Source organism: Miniopterus schreibersii (genome assembly GCF_964146895.1).
Source record: "Miniopterus schreibersii genome assembly, chromosome: 10".
Taxonomy (NCBI): domain Eukaryota; kingdom Metazoa; phylum Chordata; class Mammalia; order Chiroptera; family Miniopteridae; genus Miniopterus; species Miniopterus schreibersii.
Genome location: NC_138110.1, coordinates 52,389,299 through 52,407,744, shown reverse-complemented (window position 1 = coordinate 52,407,744; position 18,446 = coordinate 52,389,299). Strand labels below are relative to the sequence as shown.

Sequence of the window (18,446 nt, the reverse complement as noted above, 5' to 3'; positions counted from 1 at the left end):
TTTTTTTGCAGTGTAAAATTTTTATAATTAGAATTGGCCAAGTGATATTGTGTCTCCCATAGTTGTTCTTTTCAAGAGCACTTATAACCCGTGCAGCTTCATTACAGGCGATTCAGTTTGCAAGCATCCTGGATATAGAAAATGGTTGCAAAGCTCTCTGGACAAGAGGAGCAGAAAAGGCAAAAGACGGGCTGGAAGTGGCAGAGCAGCGAGGGGGCTAGGACCCAGGTCCACGTTACGTTAACAGCCTACGTCACCAGGACTCCGCCCTCCAGTCAACATCTGAGCCGAGTCCCGGCAGGTTTCAAACCCGCCCGCGCCCCCAGTTGCGCACACTCAGTCGGATCCTGCCGGCGCACCGCCCACCCGGGTCCTTCAGCCCCAGGGGGTGTGCTCGAGTGGGAAACTGAGGCAGGGAGCGTGCTTGTGAGTTCGTTCCTTTCTCAGTCTACACCCCAGGGCCCGCAAAACTGCCTCCCCCTTCTCAGACGCGCATGGAAGAGCAGGGAAAGACGCAAGGAAGGGGAGGGGGCCGAAAGCTAGCGGGGTCTGAGTACCCGGCCGGTCCTGCCACACTCAAGATGGCGGCCGGCAGCGGCGCGGTCCCTCAGAGGCGGTACCAGCGCATGCGCAGCGCGGAGTCCCAGCCGGGGGAACAAGATGGCGGGAGCGGCGCTGGGGAGGGAGAGGCGGAGGCGGCAAAACGGGCGGCCGAGCAGAACGTGTAGCCGCATCCCCTCGGGTCCGCTTCGGGCAGGTAAGAGCCCCAGGAAGCCATAGTCCTGCCGCGAGCCGTGCCAGGATCCGGGAGTCCGAAACCGGGCGGCAGTGGCCTCTCCGACGCTTTCCACTCGGGCCGCTTGCTTCGTCTCTGCCGCCGCCGCCATCTTAGGCCTGCGGGTGAGCGGCCAGGCCGGTGGACTGGGTGAGGGAGGTGGGCCCGGAGAGCGCGGGCGGAGAGGCCTCTAGGGCTCCTCCGCTGCCGCCGCCGCCACCGCCTTTGTGTCGGGCTCCGACTCTGAGTCGCCTCAGCCCGGGGGCGGGAGCGCGCGGCGGGGCGGGGGGCGGAGCCCGGGAGATGGGCCGGCGCGCGCGCCCCAAACAGCCCGCCCCCGCTGGGGTGGGGGAGAGGGGAAGGTGTGCGCGCGCTGGGGGTCGCCCCTCCTTCGCGCGCCCCCCGCACCTGCGCACTGAGCAAGTCCTTTGACTCCGCCCTACTGGGCTGGAGTAGTCTGATTGGTTTATTGCTGAGATGGTCCCGCCCCATCTTTCTCCAATCCCGGAATCGTACTCTATGTTCTGGTGGGTTCCTTTGGTTGCGCAGATACAGTTCAGTTGCTTATGCTTAAACTGCTTGGCTGTCAAACTGCGGTATGCTGGGGGCTAGCGAGCTACAGAATAAATAAAAACGTTATCTTAATAATATTATTTATCTCTTACTGAGAGTGTACAACATGCTAGATTCTACGCAGAGACCATAGAGGTTGAGTGTGGCTTATAAATCGGGAAAATGGCAGAACAGTCTGGAACGTGGGTCTGTCCAAACCCAGATGGTACTTTGGTCAACGACCTGCTGCATCCAGATCAACTGGGAAATTAAAACAATTTTTTAATTGTAAAAAATTGGTAAAGATTTGAAATGGTATCAAGCAAAAAGGTTGGTCATCCCAGATGTCTCTCAGTCCCACTCTTGAGGTTCATTTAAAAAAATGCAAATTCTTGTGCACCTCCCCTCCCCATTTATGACTCCTAAGATGTGGAGTGAGGGACAGGAATCTGATTGTTTCTTTACAAGTCCCCTGAGGGTTCTGGTGCATAGCTGGTTTTGGAAACACTGCAGTGTCCCCATTTGGCTTCACTAAGCTGTGCTGCTATGCCTCCTCTGCATAGTTAATCTAACTGGTGCATCAATATCACACAGTATTTCTTGGGGAAATAGTTTTCAATAAAGATGAACACGGTTATATAATGCATTTGCATGTGTGTGTGTTTTTTCAAGACCTCGTTCAAAAAAGTGTTTTTCACCCACTGTGGGTGGCTTTGGACTTGCCCCTGATCTGTGATATATATGGCTGTTCAATTTTCTCTTGTCTTAGCTATACTTTCGTTGGCAGGATGAGCTACACAATTTACAGGGGTCCAGTGTACAAAATGAAAATGTGGGCCCCTTGTTAAAAATTTACTAAAAATTTCAAAGCAGTGACAGCAGAACATTAAATTAGGCTCAGGGCCCTCACCATGGAGCTCTATGCAACTTATAGGCTGCAAGTCAATGAGAATGAACCTGTTGGTTGGAAAGCTTGAGAAGTACTGTTTGCATCCTCCAAACCCCCATCTCTCCCATAGTGTGTCCTGCCCTGTCCTGGAGGTTTCCAATTTGCTTTGTGTCATTGCCCATCTTGCTGTTGTCCCTGCTCTGCAGCGTTTCTTAGGTCTGTGACTCTTTTCTTCTGTTTGCTCTGCAGTTGCTGATGCAAGGAATTCCCTGGGCCCCCGTTCACTCCACTGCTGACCAGCCCTCCCACGTGCTCAGCCTTTCTGCAGGCCTCCCCCTGCCTCTGTGGGACCCTGTGACTTCGGGTCCATCGACTGGAGAAGAAAACCCTCTCATGCTAGTGTTGCAGACCCTGGAGGGTGAGAAAAAGAGGGACCTCGTTCAGCCTTGAGACCTGTGGGCTCAGCCCCAAGGCACCAGGAACCCCTTTTCCCCAGAGACCCAAGGCAGCTACAGCTTTTTCTCCCCTTGGTCAGTGATTCCAAACCTTTTTGTTATCATGGCCCCTTTTTGTTGTATGTATTACCCTCTTGCTCCCTGCATTTTTATTTGCCAAACTGTACCGATGAAGCGACCATTCACTTTTCCCTTTCCAAGTTAACAAAGATGTCTACTACTGAGTGTACAATAAAATCAATGTCCCAGTGATTCCTATGATGTTGTCAACAACCAATCAGAGCTTCTGATCAGCATGAGATAATCAGTGTGACCACAATGAGTTGATAAAATTTCAGCAAGCAAAGATAACTGATGTTTAAATGTGCCTTTGTGGTCTTTCGGTGGGTAAATGTTTGATTTCTTTGGGGTATTGTGACATATTGAAAACACCATTAGGATCACCAATCTGGTCACAGTTGGCCACCTAGGAGTCTTAACAGCCAGGTTGGGAACTACTTTGTTTATTGAGACATGTGCTGGTTGTGTTTTGGGTGTGGATAGTAGGTAATAAACATCTGAAGGAGCTGACCTCCTTCCTGCTATTTAAATAAAATTTCACCTGGGGATTATGAAGGACTGAATTCGATATTCAATCTCAGTTCTGCTGGTTCTTTTAGTAACAGATTGCTTTCTTCCTACCCTGTAGTGTAAAGTGAGGCATCTAGTTAGATGCCATTTCCCTTCCTGGGCTGTGCTTTGTGCCAATTAGATTTTACTGGATAGAAGCAGGAGAGGAATTACAATTCCTTGTGGGAATAGCTTCTCAAAGGCAGACCCTGTTCTGTCTTGTTTGTCACTTGGTACTTTGTAAATATTTGCAGAATAAATAGACTTCCTCCTGGGTCCAGGTACCCTGGTGAGCACTATGGAGAGAGAGAAACTGGTCCTAATTTCTAGTCCTGGGAGTTCTGACAGTCTAATGGTGAGAAAAACCCAGCTGATAGACCACAGACTCTGAATGCTACAATATAGATGTTCATCGCCTGGAGGAGGGGCTCTGACCACCTTGCTTGGGGAGGGAAGAGTCAAGGAAGGCTTCCTGGAGGATGTGAGCCTAGTGGCAGTCTAGACAGAGAATTGGGGAAAGAGTGTATCAGGCAAAAGGAGCAATAGAGAGTGCACCCATTTTACAGTTGAGGGAATTACAACTTAGATTCCTTCCGTGGCACCATGCTGGCCCTCCAGGACAGGACTGGATTGATTTCTCCACATCTGCAGGTGGTCACGGGGGCCTTCTAGGTTGTAATTGCAGGATGGTAGGTGGAAGTGACCTCCATGCCCTGCAGGCCCTGACACTCTTTGGTCCTCTGTGTGGCAGGTCCGGTGTGGGTGCTGAGATGGCCAATGAGAATCACGGCAGCCCCCGGGAGGAAGCGTCCTTGCTGAGTCACTCCCCAGGCACCTCCAATCAGAGCCAGCCCTGTTCTCCAAAGCCCATCCGCTTGGTGCAGGACCTTCCAGGTACTGGCAAGGGACAATGGCAGGGTGGTGGGGTCAGAAGGGTGCCCCAGGAGTACCCCTGACCCAGCCTGGGTTCCATGCTTATTTGCAGAGGAGCTGGTGCATGCAGGCTGGGAGAAGTGCTGGAGCAGGAGGGAGAACCGTCCCTACTACTTTAACAGATTCACCAACCAGTCCCTGTGGGAGATGCCCGTGCTGGGCCAGCATGACATTATTGTAAGTTCCAGCCTTGGCCAAGGGTCTCAAAGCAGCCTCTGGCATCTGGGTCGTCCCCAAATGTACCCTGATCAGCTATTATGTGCCTAGTCCTGGGGTTACTATGACAGCAAAACAGGACTTAGGTACTGCCCTCATGGGACCTAGACTCATATAGAGAGGCTGGCATGTGTAGACAGATGATTAGTGTGTGATACTGAATTTCTATTACATGTTGGGGACTGTGCGTGGGATGCTGTTGTGAACAAGATAGACATGGTCCTGCCCTTGCACTCTTAGGGCGCATGATCTACTGGAGGGGACTAGTAGGATTACAATGTGGCAGTTGCGTGAAGGAGGGTGTTAGAGTACATCAGGGATTGTGACTGGGTCTGGGGTTGGGGTGGGGTTTTCTGAAAGCTTCTCTGAATTAGTGGTTAGGATGAGAAGGTTGGATAATGGAAAGTAGTAAGGGGGGGGCAAGTGTATTCTAGGAACTGCAGTGTCATTGTGGTAGGGCAGGTATGAGAGATCTGGTGGGAGCATGGGCTTCTGGATCTGTCAGTTGGGGCAGACTTTCTTTTCTTGGGAACAATCAAGTCAGTTGGCATCCCTGTTTTTCAGATGAAGACACTGAGGCTCAGAGAAGGGAAATGACTGGCCCAAGACCTCACAGCCAGTAAGAGGCAGAGCAGGACTTGTACATGATATGGTTCCAGGGCTCCACTTCCCACCATCACATTGATACTTTCAGTAACATCAAAGGAGTTCCATCCACAGAGCCTTGTTTTTTAAAAAACAAGCATTTATTGAGTTTTTCTTTCATTCCTGACTTTCATTCTGGTTCTTAAGGAAAATAAAATAACATGTGTTGAGTGCTGACCTCATGCCAGATGTCACATTAAGCTGGTCATACTCATTGACTTGTTTAATCATCATCTCAATGGTGAGATATCATGACTGTTTTGAAGGTGAGAGAATTAGGAAGGGAAGTAACCCCCAAGGTCACACAGTTGCAAGTAGCAGGCAGGAGTGATACCCAGTACTCTTTCTGCATCCCAGCCCACTCTGTTCTCCGCGTAGGAGCAGGGGGTGGGGGTCATCAGGATTCCACAGTACTAGGACCCCTAAGCTTCTGGCCCTAGTTGCAATTCTGCTGGTCTCCCTCCTCCAGTCAGACCCTTTGGGGCTGAATGCGACCCCACTGCCCCAAGACTCAAGCATGGTGGAAACCCCTCCGGCTGAGAACAGGTCCCGAAAGCGGCAGCTCTCGGAAGAGCAGCCAAGCGGCAATGGTGTGAAGAAGCCCAAGGTGAGTGTCTGCAGCTCCCTGGTAGGCAGTTAGCAGCTTCCTGCAAGGGCTGGGCATTGGCAGGTTACTCAGGAGGGGGGCCCAGGCACAGCTCCCCAGGTGCACACAGCGCTGGAGCCATCGGCCAACTCTTCTAACTTGATTCCTTTGATTCTTTTGCTCCAGATCGAAATCCCTGTGACACCTACAGGCCCATCAGTGCCCAGCTCCCCCAGCATCCCAGGAACCCCAACACTGAAGATTTGGGGGACGTCCCCTGAAGATAAACAGCAGGCAGCTCTCCTCCGACCCACTGAGTGAGTGCCTGCTGATTGGCTTGGGGGGCACCCGTTGTTGGTGGCCAGCCTGCCTGGGACTTGGGGTATGGTAATGGACAGGGTGCCCCTCTTTCATTTTCTCTACTCTCCTCATTGCTCCTCTCTGTGCCCCAAGGGTGTACTGGGATCTGGATATCCAGACCAACGCTGTCATCAAGCACCGGGGCCCTTCAGAGGTGCTGCCCCCGCATCCTGAGGTGGAGCTGCTCCGCTCCCAACTCATTCTGAAGCTTCGGCAGCACTACCGTGAGCTGTGCCAGCAGCGAGAGGGTAACTGTCCCGTGGGCCTCGGCATCCTTTGTTTTCATCCACCTTTAGCAGGAGCAGGGGTCGACCAGCCAGGCTTGGGGATGGCACTCTGGAGCCCAGTGGTTGAGCATGCGCTATAGAGGAGACAGAACTGTTGGAGTCCCAGCTCCACTAAGTGCTGGCTCTGTGACCTTGGGCTCAACACTTAGCCTCTCTGCATTTGGGTTTCATCATCTGTAAGATAGGGACAATAACAGTGCCTACAAAAAGGGTGGCTGAGGTAACAAAATAAAAACAGTTATTAACACTTTCAGAGTGCTTACTATTTGCGAGGCACTGTTCAGAGCCTTTCTATGTATCTGTAAAAGTGCATAAAAAAAGAGCACCTGTACTTCACAGGATTGCTGTAAGGAGTAAGTGGAATGGAAAGTTCTCAATAAATGGTAGCTTTAATCAATTAGTAAATAAACCTGCTTAAGTTTGCTGAAATACAGACCCTTCCTTCTTACCCTATGCAACATTTAAATTTTTAAATTTTATTTTTAGAGAGAGAGAGAAAAATATCCATTTGTTGTTCCACTTATTTATGCACTCATTTGTTGCTTATATGTGCCCTGACTGGGGATCGAACCCACAACCTTGATGTATCTGGATGATGCTCTAACCAACTGAACTACCTGGCCAGGGCCTATGTAACACTTAACATACTGTATAAAACTAGTGATTCTCCGAATATACTTTGGAAAATGTTGCTTAGAATGGAAGCTCCTGACATAACAGGGGTCATGTCTTGTTTCCTGTTGCACCTCCAGTGCCCACACGATGCCTCCTGGGTGCTGGGCAGAGCGGAGTCTGCTGACTAAATTCAGACCATCATCAGCTCTCCTGTTCTGCAGGTATAGAGCCCCCTCGGGAATCTTTCAACCGCTGGATGCTGGAGCGAAAGGTCGTGGACAAAGGCTCTGATCCCCTGTTGCCAAGCAACTGTGAACCAGTTGTGTCACCTTCCATGTTTCGAGAAATCATGAATGACATTCCCATCAGGTATAGCCCCACAGCTGAGGCTGACGCAGGGCCATTTAGTTTGTGCCCAGTTCTGTATAAAAGGGCTCTAACTCTGTCTACTTTCTAATCTAGGTTATCCCGAATCAAGTTCCGGGAGGAAGCCAAGCGCCTGCTTTTTAAATATGCAGAGGCCGCAAGGCGGCTCATCGAGTCCAGGTTTGACACTCTCCTGCCCCCCAGCAGCATGGGTCTATGATGGGGGGTGGGTTTCATAGGCCATTGGCTCACACTCAAAGGGCTCTGTCATTGCTCTTGGTGGCAGAAGTGGGGCTAGTTCCCAAAGGCAGAAGAAAGGCTGTGATGTAAGCCTAGGGGTTGATGCCTGAGTACCAGTGGAAGTGGGATGGGAGGAGTAAGGAGAGTGGAGCATACACTTAACCACTGCCTCGCTGTGTGCCCTCTGGCAGGAGTGCATCCCCTGACAGTAGGAAGGTGGTCAAGTGGAATGTGGAGGACACCTTCAGCTGGCTGCGGAAGGACCACTCAGCCTCAAAGGAAGACTACATGGTGAGTGGCCCTGGGTAATGTCAATGGAAAGGCTGTGGCCACTTCCTCCCAGAAGCCCACTTTGCCTGCCCAGGCTGGGCAGGGCCCCACAGCAACCTGTTCCTGTGCAAAACAGCAGACCTTTGACACTCATCAGTCCCCAAACTCATGTGAATGGAGATGGTTGTCTAGACTCCTGGCTTTCTCCCAAAGAACATTTCCATTAAGGTTCTTAATGGAATCCTGTGCTTGGCTGCCATCAGTAGCTGCCTTTTCAACTTAATGAACAATGAACATCTCTTGAGATTTTTGGAAACAGACTGACCAACTGTCTTTTCTTGGGTGTGTGTATTCATACCATGTATAAGAGCTACCACAAGATTCAATTCCCTATTTTAATGTTTCCCAAACATTTTTTTTTCCTGGCCCAAACCCATCACTTCTTTAATTCTCCAACAGGACTAGCAATGGGCTTTCTTTTCAGGACCATTTTTCACAAGAAACAAAGTTTCGCACTTCACAATAGCAACTGTGTACTTGACACATAGAGGTTGACAAAGGTAGGTGTGTGCTCACTAGCCAGAGAGACTCATTTTCACTCATCACTTTCACATGTGTGATTCAGCAGAATTACAAAGGCCCACATTTATTCTTGCAAGTTGATAAAAGATCAAATTTCAAATCTGCAATGATTTAGGAAGGACCCCATTTTGTAATGGTTTCTCTCCCCAGTAGACTGCAAATGCTTTATAAGCAGGGACTATGCCTGGTTATCTGTTTCCCCAGCAAGTATCATGGGATATGGCACAGTGTAACTCCCACATTAAATGATGGCATTTATTGGACACTTACTGTATGCCAGGGGCTTGTTAAGCCCTTAACAGTAATGATCATATTTAGTATTCCACCTAATTACCTGCCTTGCTAGGTAAGTATATCATGTACCCTTAAGATTCAGAGACATCAAGGGGTTTGTCCAAGTGACATAGCTAGTAAGTAGCAGAACCTGTTTCAAAATGAGGACTGCTGCATTCCAGCAGCCCTCCCTTGCCTGCGAGCCCATCAGAGCCCTATCTCCCCCAGGATCGCCTGGAGCATCTGCGGAAACAGTGTGGCCCCCATGTCTCGGCTGCGGCCAAGGACTCCGTGGAGGGCATCTGCAGTAAGATCTACCACATCTCCCTGGAGTATGTCAAACGGATCCGAGAGAAGCACCTTGCCATCCTCAAGGAAAACAACATCCCAGGTAGGAAGCCAGTAGCAGGGAACCAGCTGTGAGGCCATAAATTCTATCCTAGGCTGTGATTGAAGGGACAAGTGAGGTAGCCTCAAGGCACAGACTGGTTTGGGGAGGCCCATTCCTCCTAGCAATGTCTGGGACACGATCTGCTGTGTCCTTTGGCCAGGGGTCTCATGACTCCTCTAGGAAACGGAGAAGTGAGGAGAGAAGGTGGGAGAGAAACACAGGCAGGGGGTAAGTAGTTAGACTTTCATTTATATCCATTCTCTGTCAGCCTGTTTCCTCAAACTGAGGTATGATATCTATAGGATCACATGAGGAGGATTCAGTGGTAACTTAAAAGTGTTTGGCCCCAAAAGATCCTTAAGTGAGGTATTGTAACTATTGTGATGAAGATGATGTAGTTCTGCATAGCATCTGAGCCAAGCTTGCCTGCCAGGCCTTGAGGCATGGCCACCAGTTCTTGCCCCTACTAATCACCTGGCCGTGTCTTTTGCTACCGAACTGTCGGAGCTGCACTTACTCCTCTGTGGGATGGGATGTACCTCCCTTGGTTATTGGGATGAGGTGGGAAGCCCCTGGCACACAATGGACACCCAAGGCTGTCCAGGGTGAGTACTGGCTGAGTAGGGACAGGGTGGCCCCTCACTGCTCTCCCTGTCCACAGAGGAGGTGGAGGCCCCAGAGGTGGAACCCCGCCTGGTATACTGCTATCCAGTACGGCTGGCTGTGTCTGCGCCTCCCATGCCCAGCGTGGAGATGCACATAGAGAATAATGTGGTCTGCATCCGGTATAAGGGAGAGATGGTCAAGGTCAGCCGCAACTACTTCAGTAAACTGGTAAGAGCTGGGGGAAGGGGGAGGCAGGTCTCCACAGGTGGGAGAAACAAGGCTAGATCTTTCTTAACCCAGAATCCTCAGAAGCCAGTGATGAGGGAGGCACCTGTGCTGAATTGAAGCCCACTGCTTTCTTTCCCACAGTGGCTCCTTTATCGCTACAGCTGCATTGATGACTCTGCCTTTGAGAGGTTTCTGCCCCGAGTCTGGTGTCTTCTCCGACGGTACCAGGTATTGGCCTGGGGCAGCAGGGGAGGGCTCCTCTGGAGGGGGAGGCTGAGCATCAGATGCTGACTGTGGCCACTCTGCAGATGATGTTTGGCGTGGGCCTCTACGAGGGGACAGGCCTGCAGGGATCGCTGCCGGTGCACGTGTTCGAGGCCCTCCACCGACTCTTCGGTGTCAGCTTTGAGTGCTTTGCCTCACCCCTCAACTGCTACTTCCGCCAGTACTGCTCTGCCTTCCCCGACACAGATGGCTACTTTGGCTCCCGCGGGTGAGAGCTAGGGGACTACTGGGCCCCTCCTGCCCAGGCCTGGGAAGCTGTCATCCAGAGCACAGATCCCACCTCGGTCAGCTGCTTTCTAATGCTTTGGAGTCAGGCAGTCTTGGGTGTAGTCCCTGCCTTCACCCCACCAGCTATGTGACCTTGGACATATCCCTGAATCTCTGGGAGCCTATGACCCCAAGCCTGTGGGTTTCTCAGTGAATTAGCCCATATTTGGAGTACTAGGAGGAAAGAGAAATGGTGATACACACTCACAGGCCTTACAGACTAACATGGGGGTTGTGGGGGAAGAGGGAGATGAGCATGGAGCAGGAGATGATGCTGTCTCCAGTAGGAAGACAAGGCCAGGCCAGCAACAGGGGAAGTTCAGCAGCTAGGGAATTCCTGGGTATGGCTTGTGCTGTGGTGGCAGTGGGGTCAGAGCTGGATTGAGCTCCAGCTCTTCCACTAATCAGCTGGGTAGACTTGGGTCATCAAGCCTGAGCCTCTCTGTCTTCATCAGTTCAATAGAGGTGGCCACATCTTGTGCCAGGATGAATTAGGGATGAATGTTGGCCTCTGGCCTGATCAGGACCATCTCTTCAATGTGGCTGCCTACGGGTGGGGGAAGCACCTGTTTTTGGCTGAGGGACTGGGACTTAGAATGCTCACCTCTGTCCCTAGGCCCTGCCTGGACTTCTCCCCGCTCAGTGGTTCCTTTGAGGCCAACCCTCCGTTCTGTGAGGAGCTCATGGATGCCATGGTCTCTCACTTCGAGGTGGGTGTGCTGCTTCTGCGGTGGGGGATGGCAAGCAAGATTGCCAGCCACCTGGAGGGCAGTCCCTGACGTCCACTCCGTGCCACCTCCCACAGAAACTGCTCGAGACCTCACCGGAGCCCCTGTCCTTTATTGTGTTCATCCCTGAGTGGCGGGAACCCCCGACACCAGCGCTCACCCGCATGGAGCAGAGCCGCTTTAAACGCCACCAGCTGGTCCTGCCCGCCTTTGAGCATGAGTACCGCAGTGGGTCCCAACACATCTGCAAGAAGTGGGTGCCCGGGGAGGGCAGGGGGAGGAAGGCTGTGTTGATTGGGTCAGCCAAGCCCTACCCTGAGCCGCTGTCTCTGCCCGCAGGGAGGAAATGCACTACAAGGCGGTCCACAACACAGCGGTGCTCTTCCTGCAGAACGACCCTGGCTTTGCCAAGTGGGGGCCAACAGCAGAGAGGCTGCAGGAGCTGAGCACAGCCTACCGGCAGTCAGGCCGCAGCCATGGCTCCAGCTCCTCCTCCTCATCCTCTGAGGCCAAGGACCGGGACTCAGGCCGAGAGCAGGGCCCTAGCCGAGAGTCTCACCCCACTTAACATATCTTGCGGGGAGGAGGAGCCCCAGGGTGCTGGTACGGACTGCTGGGACTCAGGGCTCTCAGGCTGCCAATGACATAGGAAGATTATGGCTCTGCCAAGGCTCCCCCTCCCTGCCCTACCCCCAACTTCCCACATCAAACTCCAAGTCCACTGTAAATAGGCCCCACGCCTTCTCTCCCCCCTCCTGTGCCACCTTGTTTCATTTGTAAAAGGAAATACAAAAACCCTCCGGTAAGAATGAGTGAGGGTCTTGAGGGCAGAGAAAGCTGAGGAACCTGGAGCCACACTCCTGTACATCCAGGCTCACCCCATGAACCCTGGGCCTTAACACCCCACCCCAGGGCTCTAAGTCTAACTTCTTACCCTGCTGTCCCCACAACTGGGACCCTGGTGGCCTTAGCCTGTGCCTAGTAGGTCTGGAGTCCAGAGCCTTGCACCATCTATCTGGTAAGCCCCAAACTCCCACAGCTGAGCCTGTGCCAAGCCTGTGTTAATCCATCTGGGAAGCAGAGGACTGGTGGCTGTGCCCAGGTAGAAACCTAGACACCCGCTGGCCCTGGAACCACCACAGTGAGTGGGCAGCCAGGTGTGTTTTACCATCCGGGGTCTGGAGGAAATAGAGCTCAGAGCCATCACAGGCTGCTCCTCTGGGGCCCAGGGGAGGAAGTTGGGAGCTCTTGCGGGCTGTGCTGGGCATCTGCCCCAAGGGTCTGCCCTGCTGTCCGGCCACTGTACTTACAGAGGCAAGGCTGGATGCACTGTGGGCTAGGCTGCCTCCACCTCACTCCCCGCTTGTGGCTGTAACAGGCTCCACCTTTCCTTCTGCTCCCCAACTCCTTGCCTGCTTCAGGCTATAGCAGCAAGTGGACAAAGTGAGCCGGCCAGGGCTGGACTCTGGTCCCTTTATTGAGACTGAGGCCAGTGGGTCCGTCAAAACAAAAATAAAATTTCTCTCCCAAAGCCTGCCTGCAGGCTGGGGCACCCAGCATGTCCTGGCTGGTGCCCTTGGCTGCCCCCCCAACCCCCATAGCACAGGTCTGGCTCCCTTGGAGCAACAGTATGCTGGCTGTCCAGTATCTGAAGATCCTAGGTACAGCAGGGAGGTGATTCCTGGTGGGTCCTCCCCACCCCTAGCAGGGCTAGCCCCAATATCCATGGTCTGTTGTGCCCCTGAGGCTCAGTCATCGGTCAGGGTGATGACGTCGTACTCGATGCCCTGGTGTTGCAGCTGTTGGATGTGTTCAGGCACTGTCTCCTCTGGGCCAAATAGGCCCTGGGCTTGGGCCATGGCAGCATCAGCCACCGCTGCCAGAGGAGGGGAAAGGATGGTGAGCCTGAGGCCCCAGAAGCTAGGCCTGGGCCCCGGGCCCCATGGTCTTCAGGATCTAAGCACCATACCTGTGACAGCTGAGTGTGCTGCAGCCTCTAGCTGGGCCTGTGTTACGAGCTGCTGGCTTGGGGACACAGGCACATACTGGATCTGGAGGGGAGAAGCCAATGAGATGTGGCCTTAGAAGAGCCCTGCCCATGCCCCAGCTCCACCTGGTCTCCCAAGGGTACTTACCTGGGACTCCTGAAGGAATGGGGCTCCTTGTTCATACTGGATGTGTGTGATTTGGCCCTCCTGTACCTGGAGAGAGGAAGCCAACCTGGTGATCCCAGAAGGAGGTTGTGTATCCCTCTCCTCACATCACACACACATCCCAGGCCTGGCCTACCTGGATGTGATGGCCCTCTGGGACCACAACATATTCCTGGGGGAGCAGGTGCTGAACTCCATCCTGAGAAATGATGTACTGTACCTGAAGGGTGGAGAGGAGGCAGGTGCTGGGGCCCTGCTCAGCAGGAGCTCAGTACGGATAGCAGAGCAGAGGGGCCTGGGGCGCTATTGGCAGTTGCAAGCACACACCCTGGGAGGGGTGGTTTGGAAAGTATTGCTTCCCAAAGTGTGGCCTGGGAGGGGGGCACTCACAGCTGAGGTGTTCAGCAGCAGCTCACCTGGTTGTCGGAGGTCACCAGATGCTGTACTGTCTGGCCATCTGCTGTGGTGATCTCTTGGATGTAGGTGGCTTCCTCCTGCCACAGCGAAGCCAGCTCTAGCCTTAGCTCTCTATGAGCCCCACCCTTTCCCTTGACCTGCCAGCAGGGCCCCCAGTGCAGGCTCTTACCTGATTGGTCACTGTTTGCTCCTGGGCCACGATGATGTGTTCCTGTCCCAGTGCCTGCTGTAGCTGCTCTGGGCCCAGGACCCCGTGGCTGGACTGGAGTGCAGCTGGGCAGAGAGGGGAGCATGCTCATTCAGGGGCTCCAGGAAAATCTGATATGCCCCAGGCCCCACCATGGCCCAAGGGTGCTCTCTGGAGCAGTGGCTCAAGTCCCTCGTCTACCCTGGGTCCCCTGGGGCAGCTCACTGTGCAGTGTAGCCAGTGTCTCGTCATCACTGTTCAGAATGATGGTCTGGGTGGGGGTCCCAGCTGGGGCCCGGGCAGTAGGGGTCCCTGCCTTTCTCCCATCAGGACTATGTAGCCGCTGGATGTGGAACTTGAGGTGCCCGTTCCGGTTGAAACTGCAGGGGAGGGACAAAGGCTCAGGGGTGGCCCTACCATGCATGCCCAGCAGCCCCAGCCTATATGTACCAAGTCTTACCGCTGCCCGCAGAGGTGGCATGAAAAAGGCTTCTCGTTGGTATGGGTCAACATGTGCCGCCGCAGGTCCTTCTTGTTCTTGGAGGCAAAGCTGCACTGGCTGCACTGGTGAGGCCGCAGGCTTGAGTGCTGCACCATGTGGGCCTATAGAGGGGCAGAGTTGGGGGCATCAGCTGGGTCTGGACAGACAACTCCCAAAGAGCTGTTAGGGAACTGTCCTCTGAACTGGATCTGGAAGGAGCTGGGTAAAAAGTACAAACCAGACCAAGATTTGGTGCCATGTCCTTAAGAGAGGGAAAGCCAGAGGCTCTGTCCTTGGTCACTTGGAAAATCCTGTCCCTGCTCAGACTCAGTTTACCCCTAAATGTATAGGTTCAGATGAAGGGACCTCTGACAGTCTCTCCCAGCCCTGACATTCTAGGCTCCTGGGCCCTGCTCCCATTACTGAAGTGCTGTGAGAATTCAGTGTATGGTTGGATCTGAAAACGAAATCCTCGGGTGAAGGGAGGGAGTCCCCCAAACTGGACCATGAACCTGCCCCAGAACCTCCCTTGAACTCTGCCCTCTGTATTCTAAATGACTGGAATTTCCCTAAGCATGCCACATGCCGCCACTTCTCTGTGGCATCTCCCAGCACCCCAAGTCCACAGGACATGTTCCCTGCCTGTGCTCTGCCATGTGCATTGTTTACTCTGGGGACACTGTTGGGCATCAGTCATGTCATCTGGTCTCCCTCTTCACAGACTGAGCTGCCTGGGAGCTTTGCTGAGTCATTTCTGACTAGAGAGGAACAGGGGGCTGGCTTGAGGGAGTGCTCAGTCAAGGTCTGTGACACAAGACAGTGCCAGTAGAGACAGGGTGGCACCTACCCGGACCTCAGGCCACTGGCGGGCGCTGAAGGGGCAATCAGGGCACTTGAAGGCACTCGGTCCAGCATGGGCCCGTTTGTGACTCTCCATTTCAGCTCTGCCATAGAAGGCCTCGGCACAGATCTTGCAGGAAAACTTCTTTGACAATGCAGTGGCTGCAGATGGTGGTGAGGGGGGCACTAGTAGGCCCAAGGCTTTGCTAGTTGTAGGAGGTGGGGAGGCAGAGCCCTGGGGGTCTCCTGTTGGGTGGGTTCTAGCTGGAGTTGGGGGCTCAGGGTCGTCTCTGGGTGGTCCCCCACACTGCAGCAGAGGCCACTTGGCTCCAGAGGCCAAGGCATCGGAACTTGGGAAGGAGATGGAGCCATCTGCAGTCAGCTGTGGAAAGATGGGAGCATGAAGAAGGAAGGATGGGAAGGGAAATGGGGTTTGGTGGGATACCCAGCCTCACCTCGATGTGATGCAGCTGGGTCCCATCAGCTGCCATGATGTAGTGGGTGCCAGCTTCTTTCAGGGTGTCACTCACAACCACAGCCTGGGCTGCCTCCCCTGGGGGCTCCTCGCTGTGGGCACAGAGGAAGAGAGAGGTGAGTCAGCGTTCTAGGAGGGGATAGAGGACCACAGAAGTCCCCTTCCCCAACAAAGCCATCAACTGAGGGGTGATTGCACCACAGGTTAAATCCTGGCTCTGCCCTTTACCAGCTGAACCTCCATTGTCTTCTGTCAATGGTGCCGTGTCCAGAGTATCATCCTGCTCACGAGTGATAATCCCACCCCCTGATGGGCATAGTGGGGAGTGGCAGGGCAAAGGCCCAAGGGTTCCAGCCCAAGTCTGGTCAAGTAGGGGAGACAGGGCTGACAGGGACCTGCAGCTCAAGAGTAGAGGGCAGATGCTGAGACAGGGCTGCCTAGATACGGGGCCAGTGATCCAGACTCCCATCCCAACTACACAGTTTGGTACTTGGATTCAGGGCGTCCTCAGACTGCCCAGGGGTTTGGTCAACATAAAATACATTTCTGCCCAAAATTTGCTCAAGTGTGGAGGAAGCCGAGAGCAGATGCCAGGCCTCCAATGCCACCAACAAACCCCAGTTTGTTCCAAAGGTCAGAACTGGAAAACACCTTCAGGTATCATCCAGAACAAAGCACATGGGCTTTAGAACCAAAGGGAGCAGGGCTAAAATCCTCACCTATATGGCTAACCTTAGGAGAGTTATTTAACCTCCTTAGCCTGTTTCCTCATTTGTAAAATGAGGGAAACGTGGACCTCCTGGGAATGGTTTAGGTGAGCTCACAAATGTCAAGTGCCTGGAACATCTAAGTGGTCAAAAGACAGTAGCTTTTGACCTGAGAAGGATACAACTCCTCTATGGTCCAAACCCTTTATATGTATTAGGATTTTTACCTCCCGACAACTATGCCTGGATGGGAAGGGTCCTTCTGACTCCCTGCAGCATGATTACAACTGGCTGAAGGGAGCCTTGCAGGCGGCAGGCCTTACCTGTAGGGTGTGCCAGGAGCTGATGTCCCCTCTTCCATAGGGGGTGCTGTGATGACACTGTAGCCAGCCCCACCAAATGGAGTGGGTGCCAGGGTGATCTGCTGTAGGTCAGGGGGGCCTAGCTGGCTCTCGGCTGCCACACCGCCCCCTGGCTCTGCCACATGGAGGGTTACCACTTGTGGAGTGGCACTCACTGGGGAGGGCTGCCCACCAGGGGATGCTAACTGTGCTTCCGCATCCTCTGACTTCACCACAGCCACCTGCAACGGCACCAGTGTGCATTTTGAGCAGGGTCTATGACAAAGGAGCTGGTGTTTAAGGCTCTTCTCTATCTCAAGGACTCAAAGCTCACCCAAGCTCTGGCCAGACCCAGTGCTGCCAGCCCTTATTTGCACAACCCCAACTGTGTGTTCTTTCCAAAACACAGCTTGGCTTTCCAGATCCCGTTCAGCTACTGGAAATAAACTTAACAAGAACAGGGTAGAGCAATACTATCCCCTAGGGGCACTGGGCAATGTCTGGAGACATTTTTTTGGTTGTTACAATTGGGAGCGGGGTGCAACCGGCATCTAGCAAGTAGAGGTCAGGGATGCTGCTAAACATCCTAGGATGCACAGAACAGCTCCACAACAAAGAATTATCTGGCGCAAAGTGCCAAGGTTGAGAAATCTTGGAGTAGAGGGACAAATGGCAAAACATTTAAGAAAAAAAAAAGAGTGTGACCTCAGATCTTACTCCAAAGCCTGCTTCAAATGGATTAAAGACTAAATGTAATAATAAAACTCTACATACATGAAGAAAAAATGTGGATAACTTTTTATATCCTTGGGTAGGAAGATTTTTCTAATCATGACAGAAATATGCCACAACCTACAACACAACAAACCATAAAATGAAATCAGAAAACAAAGAAATTGGGGAGAGGAGTTGATTGGGATTTAACAATTCATATGAGAGAGAAAAGGTGGACTTTTTATATAAAGAGCTCTTGCAAAGCAATAATAAAAAGGACTAATTTAAAAGATGATACAGGACACACACAGGTACGTCAGAGAAGAAATAAAATGGTCTATGAACATACAGAAAGAAGTTCAATCTCATTTATGATCACAAAATTATAAATTATGATCATGAAATATGCTTCTATTACATTGAAGAAATTTATAAAGACTGATGATACCCAGTGTCAGCAAGGGTGTAGAGAAACACTCTCTAGTGGTGGTCCTATAAATTGACATATATTTTTATGAGGCTTCATACCTTCAGACCCACCAATTCTACTTTTAGGAGGTTTTTTTGTTATTTTTTTAAATAAAAAAATGTCTATGATCACCTGAAAATATATGTGCACTAAAGCACTGCCTTGAGTTAATGAAAAAACGAAACAACCCAACCAGTGAAGGACTAACGAAGTAAACGTTATGACATCTGATGGAAGGATATGGAGATGTGATGTGGAGATGTTGGGAAGATCTGCATGTACCCACCAGGCTGAGCCCCCCACACTGCTGAGTGAAGAAAAGACAGGTTGTTGATGAGATGACATCCCACTTTTTAAGAAACAAAACGTCTGTCAGTGTGCCCATGAATAAAACTTGAGACATGCTTATTAACCTGCTAACAGTGGTCATCTAAGGGAAGGGAGGAATGTTAAAGACTTTCACCTTATATATAGAACATAATGTTCATTTTGTTTTTTTACAAG

General features: G+C 52.2%; 2 protein-coding genes across 10 annotated transcripts in view; one reads left to right on the top strand and one right to left on the bottom strand.

The window, feature by feature from the left end:
* The first annotated feature begins 266 nt into the window (after positions 1-266).
* PCIF1 (phosphorylated CTD interacting factor 1) lies at positions 267-12,716 on the top strand. 5 transcript variants are annotated; one of them, XM_081149500.1, is made up of 18 exons: positions 638-757; positions 2,466-2,634; positions 4,032-4,174; positions 4,266-4,390; positions 4,994-5,048; positions 5,544-5,681; positions 5,847-5,977; positions 6,114-6,268; positions 7,144-7,291; positions 7,385-7,468; positions 7,720-7,819; positions 8,882-9,044; positions 9,706-9,878; positions 10,020-10,106; positions 10,187-10,371; positions 11,047-11,140; positions 11,236-11,411; positions 11,498-12,710. In XM_081149500.1, the coding sequence occupies exons 6-18, from the start codon at positions 5,592-5,594 to the stop codon at positions 11,724-11,726; spliced, it is 1,815 nt and encodes a 604-aa protein (XP_081005626.1). In that variant the 5' UTR covers positions 638-757; positions 2,466-2,634; positions 4,032-4,174; positions 4,266-4,390; positions 4,994-5,048; positions 5,544-5,591; the 3' UTR covers positions 11,727-12,710. The 5 variants fall into 5 exon arrangements, with proteins under 5 accessions (XP_081005624.1, XP_081005623.1, XP_081005622.1 ...); XM_081149498.1 differs by lacking the exon at positions 4,994-5,048 and having other exon boundaries at positions 267-900; XM_081149497.1 differs by lacking the exon at positions 4,994-5,048 and having other exon boundaries at positions 379-757; positions 2,466-2,746.
* The window catches only part of ZNF335 (zinc finger protein 335), a 20,178-nt gene continuing 14,335 nt past the window's right edge, over positions 12,604-18,446 (bottom strand). For 4 of the 5 annotated variants that reach the window (XM_081149493.1, XM_081149494.1, XM_081149491.1 and 1 more), the window contains 11 exons: positions 16,742-17,001; positions 15,692-15,803; positions 15,244-15,618; positions 14,376-14,518; positions 14,141-14,295; positions 13,898-14,001; positions 13,728-13,805; positions 13,448-13,531; positions 13,294-13,359; positions 13,128-13,209; positions 12,604-13,034 (listed from right to left, as the gene is read on the bottom strand). In XM_081149493.1, the coding sequence (XP_081005619.1) occupies positions 12,907-13,034; positions 13,128-13,209; positions 13,294-13,359; positions 13,448-13,531; positions 13,728-13,805; positions 13,898-14,001; positions 14,141-14,295; positions 14,376-14,518; positions 15,244-15,618; positions 15,692-15,803; positions 16,742-17,001 (1,587 nt within the window). In that variant the 3' untranslated portion in view covers positions 12,604-12,906. The remainder of the gene's footprint in view (positions 13,035-13,127; positions 13,210-13,293; positions 13,360-13,447; positions 13,532-13,727; positions 13,806-13,897; positions 14,002-14,140; positions 14,296-14,375; positions 14,519-15,243; positions 15,619-15,691; positions 15,804-16,741; positions 17,002-18,446) is intronic. The other variant, XM_081149495.1, reaches the window with a different exon arrangement.